The 18,139-nt window shown below is 40.7% G+C and overlaps 1 protein-coding gene across 1 annotated transcript in view; it reads right to left on the reverse strand.

Moving 5' to 3' along the window:
• Positions 1–18,139, reverse strand: part of LOC102291713 (glutamate receptor ionotropic, kainate 2) — a gene marked incomplete in the record, with an annotated part of 276,324 nt that overhangs the window by 177,741 nt on the left and 80,444 nt on the right. The window contains 2 exon segments of the mRNA XM_014329329.2: positions 13,209–13,466; positions 15,189–15,356. Coding sequence (XP_014184815.2) covers positions 13,209–13,466; positions 15,189–15,356 — 426 coding nt within the window.

Below are 18,139 nucleotides of genomic sequence, written 5' to 3' on the forward strand. Positions count from 1 at the left end.
TGTCCAGTTACTTTTCACTGCTGTTTCATTTTGGTCTCTGTATGTGTGACCTCTGCATGGACTGCTTGTCTTTGTGTTTGTAATCACTGTCAGTTTTTGACTCCTACCCAGCCTGAGTGAATGTGCTGCAGACACAGATGTTTTCATTTTATATATATTATATTATATTTTAATCTTTCATGAGGTAAAGTCCAGTGTTTCAAAGCAGGAGCTTTGAAGAATCATCATACTGCCATTAGGACTGTGAGAACATGAGATTTCCACTTATTTACAATGTCATCATTATTATATTAGAAAATAGGAAAAACAAAGACATTCTATTAATAATGCTGTTAGTCAAATTCAATTCAATTCAATTCAATTTTATTTACACAGCGCCAAATCACAGCAACAGTCGCCTCAAGGCACTTTATATTGTAAGGTAGACCCTACAATAATACATACAGAGAAAAACCCAACAATCATATGACCCCTATGAGCAGGCACTTTGGCGACAGTGGGAAGGAAAAACTCCCTTTTAACAGGAAGAAGCCTCCGGCAGAACCAGGCTCAGGGAGGGGCGGGGCCATCTGTTGCGGCCGGTTGGTTAAATTCAGGTATAACTTGGATACCAACAGCAGCATACCAAAACAATAGCATAATTCACAATCTAACATGAATTATTAGTCTAAGTCATCATTAATAATAAGCCTAATCCTATGCTATGAGAGATGAAAATGACCTGTATTTGTTTCTCTTTTCTTTTACTATTTGATCTGTGATCAGTGCCCCTCGCATTGACAGGATGGAATAACGTCGGAGTCGGAGTGTTAAAGAACAGCTTTGAAATTCTGATGAAAAGAAAAATCAACAACATCAACATCATAAAGCGGATATCCCTTCGGCGCCAGCTGTGGGCTCAAGGCTGGAGCCGAACAAGAACTCCCTGATAACGACTGTGTGTTGACTGTTTACTTAGCCTGGCTAAGTACGGATGGCTGCTGTGTTGCCTGGGATTACTCCTTATCCCCTACCCAACCCTGTTGCTGGTCACGTGCTCTATAATGTTGTACTGTGGACGTTTATGTGCTTTCTGTGCAGAGGAGTTTTTTTGTTTCCTGTTCTCATGCTGTCCTCTATAGCCCAGCATGAGCAGAGGTCTCTTTTTTTCCTCTTGTACTTTCCCATTGTAGTGTACATTTTAGTGTTTTTTTCTGTAATGCAACCGCTCTCTGACTTGTATCCCCATGTGATGTCTGTGTAGTGTGTGTAAGGTCGGGGGCGGGTTCATTCCACTGCAGGGCAACCTGCCACTGCATGTGGCGAATAAAATTTGAACTTGAACTTGAACTTGAACACTGACAGCCCAGTCCATTGTTGTTGTTGTTGGGCTGTGGTCTATCCTGGGATCCTTGACTGAAGGACAGTCTGCACCCTGGGCAGGTGTCCAGTCCATCATAGTCACAGCCAACATTTGGTTCAAAAATATTAATGTAAACTGAAATCAAAGTAGGATTCTTGAATGGAAATGAAAAGGTGCATGTGTATATTTAAGTATCTGCCCCATCAAACCTCCTGCAGGTAAACCTTATTCATGTTTGAAGGTAACAACATGATGCATTCAGCCTCCATTTTAGTGAATTTTAAAAATGGAAGGATTTTAAAACATCAACCCCTAATATCACACATCTTAAAACAACAACACATATGTCAATGTTTTTGATCAGTCTGTTGATTGTGGTGGACACGTTGCTTTTAAAACCAATGCAGTAAGTGACCAATATCAGTACACTGTGCACTGAGACCATGATCCACACTTGTTTGAAGCTTTCTTCTTCTTTGTGGCATCAAAATGGAAGCAGCAGAAACAGCACGAGTTGCTTTGATCTACCAAAAGGAAAAAGCAGAATATCTGAGCTGAAACCAGTCAGGTGAAACGATGAAGATATAAACAATAATTCAATGCAATGTCTCAGGTTGGTTAGTGAGGTGTCTTTAACCCTGTTGTCTTTAGCTAAACGAGTTAGTTCACTTTGTGGCTGGGCTGTGTCTCGGGTTCTGTCATGTCAATTTGGTCACGGATGTCACATGACATGATAAAAAAACAGTTATCGAGGACACACACGTTTCATAATGCATGTATATGTCTGTATCAATGAATAGAAGTCTGCCATTCTTTGCCATTTTTATATTTTATATTCATACGTGTTTCAGAAATGTAAAAACATGTTACAGTTATACTGACACTGGTTAGTGTAAATGACCTTAAATCGCATCACCTGATATCTAGTGTCATATGATCACAATGTCAAACTTTTAAAAGCTGTATTTCTAAAAATATGTAATTGTAACTATATTCAGAAGAAATGAGCTTCTATCTGTGTCAAATATCAACAGCAGACCTCTTAGACTGTGACCTTTACTAGAGCACAACCACAGAGTTGTAGTAACTGTTACTCCAAATATCTTATGGTAATAAAAATACCTTTTCAGTGCATGGCCTCAAATATTTCTTCACAGACTTGTTGTGAATGCCACGGGCTTTATCTGCTGGTTCAAAGACAATAAACCAAAAAAAGAAGATGATTTTAGTCGTTTTATGTGCATCATGCAGCTTGAATGTGTTGTTTAATGAGGTTGAATAGCCACAGTTACACACAGCAAATAATACTATAATGTTACAACATGCATCCTATGCAGCATCTGACTGATATGTAAGAAATGCTTCTACAAAATGACCATAGCAAACATTTGGTCTGAAGTCGTTACACTTTAAATAATTTTACAGAACAGACGAAGATGAAAAAGAAAGTGTATCACTGCAAATGGCAAATGCAAAAGTCACTGAATAACATTCAACTAAATGTCCACATATGAACCTGTAGTTATACTTTAATGTCAGGTTTATGTTTTAGAATTTGTCATTACTTACATTTTGATTAAATGCTTATTTTCATTTTATTAGAATTTGCAACGACATTATGGTGCACTGTCAGGATATGGACTCGTGCCTAATAATAGTATAAATAAGAAATGTATGCAGAGGTAATACTAAGAAGTAGAAGTGATAAATATTACACATAATAAATAAATAAGTCTTGTAGTCAGTGGTTCTTGAGTTCAGTGTTCAGTGTGGATACGGCTGTCGGGTAAAAACGGCTACTTTACGTTTGTAAATGATCAGATGACATAATTGGAATACGATGTATCCAGTTCATGGTCGCAGGAGGATGAAGCCCGTCCGAGCTTCCACAGGACAAAGGCAGGACAGGCTGCCAGTTTCTCACAGGGCTAACACAATACATGTGACAGAAAATCCACTGAAATTCTCTTTACAAATATATATTTATAAATATTTTTAATTTATTAATAACAAACAGCTAGCATAAAAAGCTTCTTTCAGATGCTTTCTGGCCTCACTGCAGCTGCCTGTTGGAAATCCTTTTACTTCTTGTCTTCTCCTAATGTTGACCACCTGCCTGTGATAGCACTGACTGTAGCTGAGGAACAAAAAAGGGCAAACACTTGCCTTCCTCTAATAAATGCATTCATACGGAGGTAATCCATGGAAACACTGTAGCCTTCCCTTTTGGCAGAGGAATACATTTCTCTAAAATTCTTCTGTAAACAGAACATCATGTGAGAATGGATGACATGGTTTTTCAGGTGACACAGCAGTCCCACAGTGACAAATGAAGCTTCTGTGGATGAACAAACCATCTGAAAAATGAATACAAGGCTGGTATATAAATCACTAATATGTTAAAAGCACATATTAAGGGTTGTTGCTCACCTGTGTTTCTGAGAATGTCAGAAGAAGCTTTAAGGGTCGGGGAGGAGAAAAATCTTTTAAGGACTTTTTAATTTCCAATCCATCTCTGAAAGAACAACAGCAAAAACTACAATGACATGTGAAGGGGACATGCTGATTATTGATGCAGCGCTGAACACAGGTCAAAGTATTAAAGCAACAGTGTTTCTCTTTGCACGTCTTAAATCTATCTTCTCTCTATTAATAAACAAACAACATAAAACGTATTAATAAATCAGTCACAAAATACAGTATAGAGGACAGCACGTGTTTACCGTCAGCCTCAGTCACTGATCATTTACAGAATTACAGAGTCTGGCAGTCTTTGCATGATGTAAACATTACTGTGAGTTTCTAACGCCCTCACAGGTTTGCCAGCAGGAAAGAAGGTCCAACAAACACCAGCCTGAGGTTTGTCATGCAGGAGTAAAGGAGCCAAACTTTTTTCAGAACTTAATTTTACATTGATCCTGAGCCGATATGATATAGTTTGAACGAAGCAGTGGAACTAGCACATACTGGCTAAAAATGCATTGAAGATAATCAGGATATTTATTCAGAATCAGGCTGCAAATAACCATTTTACTGCTAATTTAATTAACTAGCAACTTAGTCAGGAGAGAAACTGATATTTCTCTCCTGACAGTAATCACTGTACGACGGCATACTACAATACCTTTGCACAGTAACTAAGCTAGCAGCGTAAAGGTGATAAAACACATAACAATATCTACAAATGCATCTCAAAGCTGCTTTCTCAACGCATAACATCACATTTTCAGTTCTCATTGACACTCACTGACGTATCATAATCTCTCCATTTAAATGGTCTTACCTGTAAACGCTGCCGTATCCACCGGAAAGCAGTGAAAATGGATTCTGGAGTCTTCCCATCATCCTGTTAGTGATGCTTCATCTTAATGGATGATAACAAACTTTCTGACCGTCTAGCGGGTATAGAAGACGCCTACCAATCCACATCTATGGGGCTCATTACTATAATAATGCCCACTGAATGGGCTGATGACACCTGAAGTGGGTGCAATGCAAATAAACTTGTGGTCTTGGTGGGAAACTGATGTGAGACTAGTGCAAGACAAGCTGCTGCTGCTCTGAGATCATTGATCCCCTGTGCACTTTCACTAAAGCACTGGTTCTTAAAATCTTCCTCCATCACTTGTTATTGGCAGCTTAGACTAAATGTTAACTACAGCAGTGATAATAGTTTGCAGTTCTTCACTAAATCAGCCAGGAAGCAGTGCAGAAAGAAGACATTCAGCAAGAATGCAGCAGGCCACATGAGCTTACAGTAAGAACATAATGAATGGGTTCATGTTGACAGGTGGACCTCAGCCTTACAGCCTGACATCACTATAGATTCAATAAATGTTTGACAACTAAGGAGTGCTGTGCATTTAAATCTTAAAATCAGTGGCAGTGGAGTAAGTGTTTGTGACAGATGCATGTACAGATGTACCTGTGTTGATCCATTTAGTGGCTCCCAGGATTTATATAAATTCATGAAGTGTTGTAGTAAAGATCTTCTAACACTGTTGCCACTAAAACAATCAGCCTAATTTTCTCGGCTATAATCTTCGTGTTTCCAGACGACAGAGCGAAACTAAACGTGTCTTTGTGCGTCTTCTCTTTGTGTTGCCTGAGCTGTCTGAGGAGAGAAACAGCTTCTGCACCTAGCACAGCTCTCTGTTTTACAGTTAGTTGGTTAGTTAGTGTAGGAATGTTTAGCTTATTTTAGAGTCTAGAAATGTGTTAACATAGAATGTAGAATTATTGTAGAGACACTGCCCTCAATGTAATAAAGGCCTGACTGTGTCATGAACTTAGGAGTAGATTGTAGGAGACCCCTCCCGCAGTTGGACTGTGAAAGGTCTCAACATTTGTAACTGGATACCTGTGGTCTGGAAGGGAGATGGGTTTTATGACCTCTAGGGAGTCACCTACACCCACGGTGTTTTAACTGTCACGCACACTCACTCACGTGCACACACATACATACAGGTATGCGTATACAGTCATACACGAGCACTAACATAGACACAGACACAGAGTTTGCAGCACACTGTGGGGGGGGGTTTATGATGGGGTTGCCTCTATGAAGCTGGCTGTAACTAACAAAGTGGTGAAGATTTTGCAGAGGGGCACCGGCCTGGCAAGTCTTCCCTTCTAGAAGATGCATGCTTAAATGAGGATAAATGAAGATGAGTAAAGGTGAATAAAGTTTTGTGAAAATGACTACTGAGTCCGGTGCCATCTCTGGATGCTCGAGGAATAAAAAGAACCGGGGTAAAACTGATTTCGCAACATTAGTTAGTTAACACCAATAAAAACCGGCTGACACACCTGACTGCTGCACTTTCCCATCATAAACACATGTTGCAGCAGCACTCTAACGCTCTTCCTCACCTCAGATATTTCTCCTTCCCTTCTGCATGGCTGAATCCTCCTTCATGCCTTTAAAAATCTGCATGCACAGGCAATACTGGCAAAAAATTCTCAAGTGGGAGGAAAGAGGAGTGTCAGCGCTGATCAGTATTGACGGTGGATCCATATTTAACTCTGCATGAATATTTCATCCCCCCTAAGCATTTATTATGGGGCCGTCTGGGAGTCTCCCGAGCATAAACCAGATTGGTCCGCCTGTGATAAATATCCTTATAAGAGAGCAGCCCTTCCACCATCCAACTCCCCTTCTAGTCCATTGCCCCCGACGAGGAAGAAGAGTTCCTTTTACTGAGCCATCAATCATCATTGGCCATATAGATGTTGAAGTAACTCCTCCAGACGGCCGATCCACATGTGTGATAGGAGTACTGGCTGATGAGTCACTAAGCTGCTGAGAGACAGGGTCAAGGTTACTTTGACCCTCACCACTTTGGACAGCTTATTAAAGTTCAATGACATTTGGAGAACCCGGAGAAAGATTAAGCAGAAGCAAAGCTTCAGAAATGTGCACATGCATCCTGCTGCTGCCCCCCCATCAACACGTGTATGGGTGTAAATGTGAGGAAGCTAAAACAGAAAATATGTATTTATTACTGGAAACTAGATTTATTCACCCAGACTTCAATGATTTATGCTCTTTCCCTGAACTCAGTCTCTGTAATTAATTGTACTCTTCACATATTGCATCACATATATCAACACCAAAATTGTCACAGAATTTGAGAATGGGAGCAAATAAGTTACTATATGTATTATAGAGGAATGGAGGGTAACAGCAGGAGATCTCTGCGCCTCTTCTTCTCCACTCACTGTGTCAGCTTTCACATAATTATTATTCAGTAAATCAGCAAATAAATATGGGACTGTGATTTGAAGACTTTCACCCATTAAGAGTCTCAAACGTTGCTAAATAATCTCAACTCTTGCATGTATGTAGCGTGCATGTGTGCTGAGCAGTGAGACGAGGCTGAAGTCACTGCTGCGATGTGATTAGTCAGGAGTAGAGATGGACCGATCCAATATTACGTATCGGTATCGGTCCGATACTGACCTAAATTACTGGATCGGATATCGGAGAAAAATAAAAAATGTAATCCGATCCATTAAATATCACGAAAGCACCTCACAAAACTTGCTTCACGCCGTAACTCACCTCAGAACGTTAGCACGTCGGAGCAGTATGCATCACGTGATAGAGCGGCTGTGGCATGCGGGACCTGTCGGTGGTCTGGATAGCATGTGGAGCTTCGCTAGCAACCCGGCATTTCATCTCCGAACAAAGTTATCCCCGAGAGAAGTAAAGCAAGTGTGTAAGTCCATCTCTGAATGTTTGTAAAGCATTCCTGCGTTAAGCTTAACAGCGACTGCCTCTCGCTCTCCGGCTGCTACTTCAATCATGAAACTGCTTAAGATCAGCTGATCGGCTTTTCTGTCGCGAGTCGTCTCTATGTTTGTTTTTGGCCCACTTTGCACCAGAAAGAGGAAACCAGCGGCTGAACAACAGCAGCACGTTTAAGCTTGATCAGCTGTTGTTAGAATTTATTTAATATTACTTTCTACTCCAGGATCTTTTTCTACGTAGCTGACGGCTGGTAACTGTGCAGGGGCGGATCTAGCAAAGTTTAGCCAGGGGGGCCGATAGGGCATTAACAGGGAAAAGGGGGCACAAAGACATACTTTTCTTTCTTATTCTCATTTAAAATGTCGAGCTTTTAATAAATAATTATCTGACACCCAAAGTTTTAATTTGATGTAAAATGAATAGAAGTCACATTACTGTATATAGTGACTATTAAGTCTAATATACCCTAGTAAGCTATAGTACTTTTTCCTTTGGGAAGGTACCATCTGTGCAGTCTGCAATTTTGTTGAAGAAAGATGTTGAATCTATTTAATATTTCTTGAAAAATAATTGATTTCTGTGCATTTTTTTTCACACTGCATCAAATTAAGGTTGATTACGTTGATTAAGCATCATGAGGTGGAGCGTGAGGGGTGGTTCCCTATTTTTTATTTATTTATTTTTGTTGTTGCTGGGAGTTGGAACCCTATTAGTTAGGTTGCTTAATATTTACGCTAAGTACTCTTTAAAATACCAGAATAGGGAGGATGGTGTAGGTTTAAGTTTATTAGATTGATCAGTATTGCTGAACTATGAAATATTTTTTTTGCATACAGGTATAACAGAATAGCTTTAGTGTAGTTGTTGTTTTAAACTTGAGTATGAACTTATACAAAATGCAGCAAGATATTTAAAAAACAGTTTTGTTGATTAAAAAACACTATATCGGATTCATATCGGTATCGGCAGATATCCAAATTTATGATATCGGTATCGGTATCGGACATAAAAAAGTGGTATCGTGCCATCTCTAGTCAGGAGTGTGCCAATCAGACCATAGCCTGTTATCAGCATCACTGAATATCAATGAGCTGTTTTGTGTGTTATTGGGAACTGACACATGGATGGTGGAGAATTGAGTTTAAAGTCAATGTCAGTTGTAACTACAGAAGTAACTAAGAGCTGACGGCAGCCCACACCAGATTTCAGGTTCGCCTGGATTCGGACCTGCATGCGTACGCGCACAGTGGCTAGCTGGGGTCGTGAAACATCAGCACTTTATTTTGCTCAAAGATTTCTTTTTGCCACGTCAGGATTTACTGACCTTAAAAAACCTGAGTGGAACACCTTTCAACACGTCCTGTCATATTATCCATCTGCCTCTTCAAACTGGGTGAGTGAAACTCACCCTGTCAGCCTGTTTGGCTGTTCACTGGCAGACTTAGAGAAGAAATATTTCTCTACTATCAGCAGCTCATTGTATTTGTATTCTGGAACATTTTCCTCAGTTTGGGATCTTTCTAGCTTTAGTCATGTTTTGCTTTTATTACACATTCACTCTTGCTGAAATCCATGCCATCCATAACAGCTCGTAATCTCTTCTAACAGCCTTCCATCACTGGACTAGGAGCGGACTGGGGGTGTATCTGTTCCATCTGCCTACTGACTGCAGTGTTGAAGCAGTCAACTGGTCACAATTTCCTTCACAGATCTGATACTCAAATTATAAACAGCCAGTACAAACAAACAAACAGTTTTAGACCGGAGCAGCATTCAGTGTACACAGAGTCTGATGATAACGACAGACGTTTCAGCAGGAAACACCTCACAGGTTTAGTGTATCATTCAAATTTTCTATTATGTCAGTTAAGTCTTTTTCTAATAACTCGATTGTTTTTGCTTTCAATAGTGTTTTTTTAAAAGCTCCGTCTTCATCTCCACCACCAGCATCAAGACTCCGGGGGATTCTCCCCTTAACTCCTGTCGCTACTGAGATTCTGTTTTGCTGTGATGGGCCATCAGAGTCTAACTGCCAGATAGCTTAATTGAATGAACCACAGTAGTACCTGCTGATGACGCCATCTCTTTATTGAACTTGCTCTATAAACAGTTAGGAGTTCACTAAGCTTTATCACATGTGTCATTGTAAGAGACTGAGCTTGAAACCTTGATGGGTAGAATCATGTTTGGACTCTGCTCAGGGTCTTTTTCAGAAAAAGGTTGTGTAGTAATAACAGACAAAATGACTCATTGGTCATGATACCTGAAACCTGATGCTTGGACACATTTGGTCCATGGAGCACACTGATACATAAAGTAGCACACAGTCAAATATATCGTGGGTGTAATCAAACTTTGCAACAGCAGCAGCTGCAGCAGTGCTATTCCTGGTTGTTGTACGGATGTAATGGCTGACTGGGGGAGCTATAACACATGCTGCTGCCATTTCAGTTTGGCTATTACAAAGTTGAGCCGTTAGAGGAGGACCGTTATTGTTATTGATTTGCTTGTTTGCCGCCTTCATGGCGGAAAAGCAGCACACAAAGAGAGATTGTTTCCCCCCCCTTTATGTCCCATTCTGGAAAGCAGGTGGAGAGCAGCAGATGTGGACTCCTGAGGAAGAAACCGTGAGATTATATAGAATAGAAATGTTCTGCTACATTGCCTTTGTCTTGGTACTTTAGGCAGGTAGCTAAAGGTAGCAATGCAGCAAGAAAGAAAATACAAATAAAACCCAGTCCTGCTGGAACCTGTTCAATGATTCAAACCAGTCTCCTTCAATGCTTCAGTTTGCCCTCAGTATCCTCTATCAGGGCTATCTGCATTTACTATCACGTCACCTGTGTAAATGCTGACACTGAGCAGGTAAAGGTGTTTGTAGGTCAACCCAGGAGCTCATTTCCCATCACCAAGACAGAAAATCAAGCTGTTGTTAACCCCAGGATGAACTAGCTGTGTCCACTTTACAACTTAATTAACTGCGGTTGTGGGATCAATCAGTTTCAAAGCCCCACCCATAAACTCCATCACACACACACACACACACACACACACACACACACACACACACACACACAAAATACTTGAAGGCTGCTCCAAAAATGATGAGATTATATTTTAAACATTGTTCCGTTCTCTTCCAAACACCAGCAGCTGTCTGTTGTAGGTTTGAGTGTTTGCTAAAATAAAAATAAAAGCATTCTAACGTCTCACCTGTTTGTTTTTTCTCAGGCATACATGTGGACTATGTTTATTAAGAGAGATGAAGCTTGTGTTTCTGTCATGTAGTGATTGTGCTTAACTGTATGAAGCTTATGAGACATTATGAAACAGAATTTAGTCAAAGTCCTTAAGATACGCTTTTAAATTATCTTTTTTTTCTTGAAGAGATCTACTACATCATATGTAATTTCTATGTCATGTGTAGTTTCCATTGCAGATATCAATCACCGTTAAATTAAGAGGGGATGGCAGTAAAACCCCGGAGCTATGATGTTGTAGAGCGATCGAGCTGGGGAAGTCGGTAAGTCCAGACCCCCGTGTGAACTTATAAGTCCTGACTAGTGAAAACGTGAGTACAGACTCGCATACTTGAGTATTTAGAAACGGTCTGCAGTCTGTGAACTGACCTCAGCTAACGCCAGCTAACAGCGTTCGCAGTCAAACCCGCTCTCAGCCATACGATATGTGACTACATGCTCATCCAACTGAGCTAAAGATGCGTCCAGCTGTGTTTAATCACCAAAATTGGAGAAGGCATAGAGAGGGGGCAGCCTAACATATGAAACAGGAAATGATATAATATGAAATAAATTCTACATGTCAAGTTGTGTGCCAATATTTGCTGTGTAGTAGAACTGAGACATTAGTCATTACCAACATTTACTTGAAATAATATTAAAATTCTCAAACAGAAAAACATTAAACATAAATATATAAAATATAACTTTTTACAGGGAGACAGGAATAAAAAGGACCCAGCTTAAAGTGGAAGAGAAGGAGCTTTGGCTGGACCTGCCCCTTTGACCAGGCTCCTGATTGGTTGTCGCGGCGCGACTTGAAGCTGGAGTTCATATTTTTCTACCTCAAGCTGTAGATGCGATATGCGTGAATGCACCACACAAACTGCCGCGCGTATTTCTATTCGCGCTTCAAGTGTGACTAACACATTTTCGCGACGCAAATGTGCTTCTGAATTTTCGCGGGACCCCCAGTTGCGCTTCATCGCACTCCTCCATTGACTTCATGTAAACCTGACGCTCTGGTCGCGTCTATCGCGTTCGGTGTGTACGCACCGTCACTAACACTACAAATCTCACGTGTCTATGGCTGACTTAAAACCTCTTTTCCACTGCTTATCTCCAGTCCTGGCTATTCACAACAGAACGTAAGGACAGTAAACCACTGATAAAATCTGCTATTTGCAGATTTCCCTGATCACATGTGCCTACTGGTTTGTTCCACAAAGCATGCACTAGCTGAACACATGCACTGCAGTTCTTCGATCCAGGCCAGTTCAGTTGCAGCCTGTCTGTTGGATGGAACTCTGGGAGGCCTGGCAGCCTGTCTCCATGCTGGCACTTACCCTGACCTCTGGCATATGGTCCAAGTACCCAGCCTGCTGGCTTATTTGTCATCTGGTGACCTAGACTGGACTCATAGTCTGAACAAGGTTTCATTCACCGCATAAGGAGAAAAGCTACTTCCTCACAGATTATGAACTCAACAAGCCAAAACCTCAGTAAAAGCAAGTGACACAGAGAGTTCTTGGATTCTGTAGCACTGCTGTAATTTTGATTTACCTTTTGTTTTTTAGAGTACACTGAAAGATAAACGAATATATGATTGTTTGTAGTTTGTAGTGAAAAATGTGTGTGTGAAAGGTCAGACTGAAAAAAGTTTAACCCTCTATTTTCCAAAACTTCAGCAGTTTGTAATGTATTACACTTTATGTCTAAGTTTGCAGTATGTTACTTAATTACTCAATGAGGGAAGTATTTTTAAATCTATTTGTTTCAATACTTTTAAACTGATCTGAAAGAAACTGTCCCATAATTATTAGTTAACAGGTTAAAGGCCACAGTCACCTAGATTAAGACAAATCTCTATATGAATGAGGACATATACGGGATCTCTCTTTTAGTTTTTACGTATATACATAAAGCAAAGTTCAAAGTTAATCCAAAAACACTTAAAGTCATTTCCACAATAATTCTTCTACCTGCATGAACACGTAGCTCATCGTTCGTAACCTGCTGCAGATTAGGGCCTAGCTTTGTGTTAGCATGCTCTTTGCACAGATAGCATGCTTTGTCTTAGCATGCTATCTGTGCAGATGGATTTCTGTTAGCAGTATGATGCTTCTCTCCTGGATGCAGTTTGAACTTAACCATCCTGCTCTTGTTCTTTTGTCCAACAAAAATGAAAGTCATGTCCATACCTTCACGGTAGACCACTCTACTATTTTCCTCTTCCCAAACACAAACTGAACATTCAATAGTGGGAAGGAATCTTTAGCATGAAATGCTATTAAAACATTTATAAACTCTCAAAGTTTTTTAAATGTATATATGACAAGAACTTTCAGTACAAGAACTGTGTATGCGGCCTTACCAGTGCTGTCATCATAAACCACCGTCACCGTCTTCCATTTGAAGAAGTGGACCAAGTCCAGGATAGCCCGGCTGAGGGAGGAGAAGTCTGGATAAAGGCTCACGTAGAAGACATCTCTGTTGTCTGACACCTGATGCTTCCATTTGGTCTGGATGTGTGGGACCCCAAGGGCATTGCAAATAGACTGGACAGCATTAGCAGAGGAACTGTGAGAGGGACCGAAAATCGCTGCTACCCCAAGAGAAAGCTGGTCACAGGCTAGGGAGACAAAGCATTTAAACTGGTTAGCCCGCTGCTCCTCGGATGCAATACGTCAACATTAATCTGTGTTCTGCATCAGACCACTACTCCATGATAGATGTAGATAACCATTACACAGGTCAGCTTTGCATACATTACAGATGAGGACAGAATTATTTATTTACAATTCATCATTATTCATTCTTATGAAAATGTCATTTTTCAAAGGTTTAGTTTTATGTTGTGTGCTTTGATCGTTTTGCTTTGCATACAGTAACATATTATTTCACAAAAGCTAAAACCTACCAAGGTCAACATTATTAGTCACCCTGATGCAACTGTGCATGATTTTTACTGGATACGTTTTTACAGGATTGTAGTTTCCAGTAAGTGCAGTCCTAGCCTCATCTTCTTTGGCAAGCCTCTCAAACTCCTCCTAATGGTCTTCTGACATGGACCTTGGTCTTCAATTCATCCGACAGATTTTCAATAGGACTCATATCGGGGCTTCGTGCAGGTCAGTCAATATCATTCATTGTGGTCTTCTAGAGGTTGGAGCAAAATATGTTTTGGATCATTAAAGTGTGGGAAGACAAAACAACAAACCAGACCCAGTATTCAATTACGAAATTCCCAGTTGCAGATTCACTGAAGCATCCCTACACTTTGGGTTATACGCCTCTTCCTTCTTTCTTGGTAAATACGCAGCAGCGCTGTGGCCAAAGAACTGTAGTTTTGTCTCATCTGACCAAAGGAAGCATGCCCAGTATCCATAATCGTTCTCCAGGTTACCTTAGCGTACTGCAGTCCAGCTTGAAGTGGTCTCTTCTTCTTTGAGTCAACAATTTTCAACTTGACGAAGTCATTTCCAAGTATCATCAGTTGTCATGGGGTCTTTTGACATCTCTCTCTCTAGATTTTGTTACAGAGTCGTTGACATCGTTGGCTTCCTCTAACAGGATTATCCTGCACTGACTCTTTCATTTTCTTGATGTCTGCACTGCAGTTTTTGATACTTGGAAACACTTTGGTAACTTTGCTTCATGAGCATCAACAACTCTAACCAGTCGAAACGGATTTCTTTTGTTTTTGGCGTCATGCTTTCTCAGACAGATCGAAACCATGCTAACGTTTTCATACTGGATGTAAACTGGAAGATAACCCATTTAACTGGTTTTTACAAGCTTTGGGCATTACAGAGTTAGAGCACATAATTTCACAGCAGTGTTTTGTGGCTCAAAGAGGAGATAATAATTTTGTCCTCATGTGTAGTTTTGTCTATTGACAACAAGTCTAAATCTATTAAATATACTCCCATCATAGGTCTACAGGTGCATCTTCAGTTTGATGACTTACCAACAACACATATCCTTGTATTTGCTGTGCACTCTGATTACCTTATTTAATAAAAGAGACTTGAGTAAATCACTAAGACAGGATATAATGGCCCATAATTGATAAGGGACTTGAAATGTCAGCCTGATGCACACAGAAAACTGATAGATTATAGCACTTTATTGGCTGTCTCTGGGGGCCAAGCAGGTCTTTGAATTACTGCCGCTGAGTCATTACCTGGAACCAATCAATTATCTCTGTTTACATTTGTAGTGCTCAGCCATTTCTCCCTCGCCTGATTATAACTGCCACAACCTAAACGAGTGCAGCTCAGCTCAGGGGCCTGAAACAGTGACTACATATATATTTATATGAATGCACACACAATCACAAGCAAGCAAATACCTTTCCTGGAGGCCTCGAAACTGTCATAGATGTTTATCCTTTGGATGTCATAGGTGAGTGTGGTGTTTGGAAGCAGAGTTCTGTTTCTGTTGATTGTGTTTAAAGCAAACTTAAAGGCGAGTTCCTCCGCACCTGATGGGCCACTTTCAATGGACTCAAATATCCCCCCTGCAAACAAAGAGGCATACAATCAGTAACAGTCATCAATAATATGAGACTTCTGTTTAGCTCACATAAATACATAGAAAATAAATGAATGGCTTTTTAAAAGTAGCTAATTTTATCAGATGAGAAACAAAGATTCAACAATCAAAAAGACTTTCATGTCATTAAAGGTTAAACGCCATTTCAATTAGATAACACTGTGCCCTGCGGTTTCTACTTTTGGCACAATATAGCAGCTACTTCTGAATCATTCCACATATCGGGTATATCCAAGTCCCAGGACACAAACATACCAAATATCTACACTCGCACACTTTACCTTTTCAGTCAACTCAAAGATGTCTCTGTGAGAGACCGAGCTCTTGTTGAGCTTCTGAGCATCATAAACAAGTGCTTTCTACCACGTTTCTGAGTGTAGCATGTTTTAAAGGGAACCATGTTTGTTGGTTTTCTAACACTGGAAAATAAATATTCCAGTGTTAGAAAACCAGCACTGGGTTTTACACCAGGAAAAATCCATTATTACTGCAAAAGCAATCTGATCGAGACCAGACGTTAAAATAAAAACCTTATTGCCCTCCATTTGAAACTCTGTAAAGGACTTTCTTCAGAAAGCCAGAGGAGGTTATTGTAAAAGTGTGAGCACTCACAGCTACAGTCCTCGAGTGAATACGTCTGACAGGCAGCAGATGAATGGACTAAGAGAAGGCCTAGAGAGCTGGGGGTAAGGGTTTCTGTGATCAATGAACTCTGATTGGCCAGTGAATCAATCAATCATGCCTTTGGCGAGCAGTGAAGAGCAATGGTAAAAGAAGTGTTGAGGTTTTTTGTTTGGGGTAGCCCTACGGCCTGACCCCACTGGCTTAGTGTCAGTCAGAAGGAACCCCGACTCCATGCTTTATTTACTCCAACTACAAGCACTTGACTGCAGAGCTCTCAGCGAGTCTGGACATAATCCGCACACATCGCTGTACGAGCACTGCACACACACCTCCATCCATTCGCTTCCGCTTCTCCTTTTCAGGGTCGCGGGGGGCGCTGGAGCCTATCCCAGCTGTCATAGGGCGAGAGGCGGGGTACACCCTGGACAGGTCGCCAGTCTGTCGCAGGGCCAACACACAGGGACAGACAACCATTCGCACTCACTCACGCATTCACACCTAGTGGCAATTTGGATTATCCAATTAACCTATCCCCACAAGCTGCATGTCTTTGCACGGTGGGAGGAAGCCGGAGTACCCGGAGGGAACCCACGCAAACACGGGGAGAACATGCAAACTCCACACAGAAAGACCCCGGCCTGATGGTGGAATTGAACTCAGGACCTTCTTGCTGTGCGGCAACAGTGCTAACCACCGTGCCACCGTGCTGCCCTGCACAGTGGACACACACCTGTCACCAGCAAATACACTGAGTCTGTTACAGTGACTGAAATATTTAGAAATGCTCTTTATCAAAGGGGATTTATTCTGTTTAGGTGCAGGAACGTAAAGCAAACCTCTGAGCTGAAAGACGGCTGGCAGCGGCTGAACTGTTGAAACTTACATTAGTATTCATCTCATGAGGGAGCTCTATTTTACATGCTATAATGAGTTTGAAGAAATTAATAAGCATCAGTTAAGCAGGATGTACTATAATTGGAAAACCGAGTGCTTGGAATTTTCACACACCATACATTTGCCATGATGATTCTTCTTGTTGTAAATGTTGACTGTGATGGTGTCAGTCTGAGCAGGAATAAACTTCTACTCGTTTATCTTCATGGACATAGAGCAGAATAAGTGATAGAGGACAGAAGCAAAGAGAAAGACAATCCTCCAGTAAAGCCATTTATGAACCAGAGTGTAGAACTGGGATTGGTTTTCAAAATGTTTCTTTTCCAAACCTCTCAATATAAATTCATCAGTTTCCTGGGATCACAGTGGAGCTTCCCCTTTAACAGTCATAACTCAGTAAGAAATCCTGTTTGTGTTCATCATCAGTGTCATGCATTAAAGTTTTCTTTGCATAGATTTAGCTGGGCGACACTCACAGTATATTCTCTTTGTATCGTTCCAGTAAGCCAGCAAACATGATATATCGATCACAGTAATACATAAGCTAACTAAGCAGCTAGTGCTATGTTACAGTGTTGCCCAGTGCTGCTGTTTGTGGTCAAAACACATTTAAGACTATGCTGACACTTTAGTCCTGTTGTTATATTTGGTTGGTGGTTAGAATGAGAGTAAAGGTGCCACTTACAGGCATCATGTACACAGACTGTATCAAACACATGTGGAGAATCTAAGGATTTTAAGATTGTTGAAGGCAGATGTAATGATGTAATGTAGAAGATAATACAAGCGTAAAAAAACATTATCCCTGTGTTACATATTCTGTCTTTTAAAAAGCTAAAAGAAGCCACTTTGTATATCAGTGTTTGTTTGTTCAGTGTCACTGGTGTTACATTTGCTCTTTTATGACCACCTCAATGTGTCTGGGTTTGTGATGCTTGTGATGGTGGAATCTGTACACATGTGCAGACTGTTGTGAAGCTCATCTTAAATTGATCCAGCGTGGAGATGTTACAGCCTAGCTACCAAAATGTTTCTCGATCGTGTTTTACGCGGTAACCTGTACTGTTAGTCACGATGTCTGCTGATCTCCTAAAAACTCAGTAACCAAGAGAAGACATTACATTTTACAACATTTTACATTTTAAATTACATTTTAAAGATGCTAAAGAAGCACCTTGGAAGCTTTACGTGTGTGTGTGTGTGTGTGTGTGTGTGTGTGTGTGTGTGTGT

The sequence above is a fragment of the Haplochromis burtoni genome, unplaced genomic scaffold (genome assembly GCF_018398535.1).
Source record: "Haplochromis burtoni strain Fernald_Lab_line unplaced genomic scaffold, NCSU_Asbu1 Contig_529, whole genome shotgun sequence".
Lineage (NCBI taxonomy): Eukaryota > Metazoa > Chordata > Actinopteri > Cichliformes > Cichlidae > Haplochromis > Haplochromis burtoni.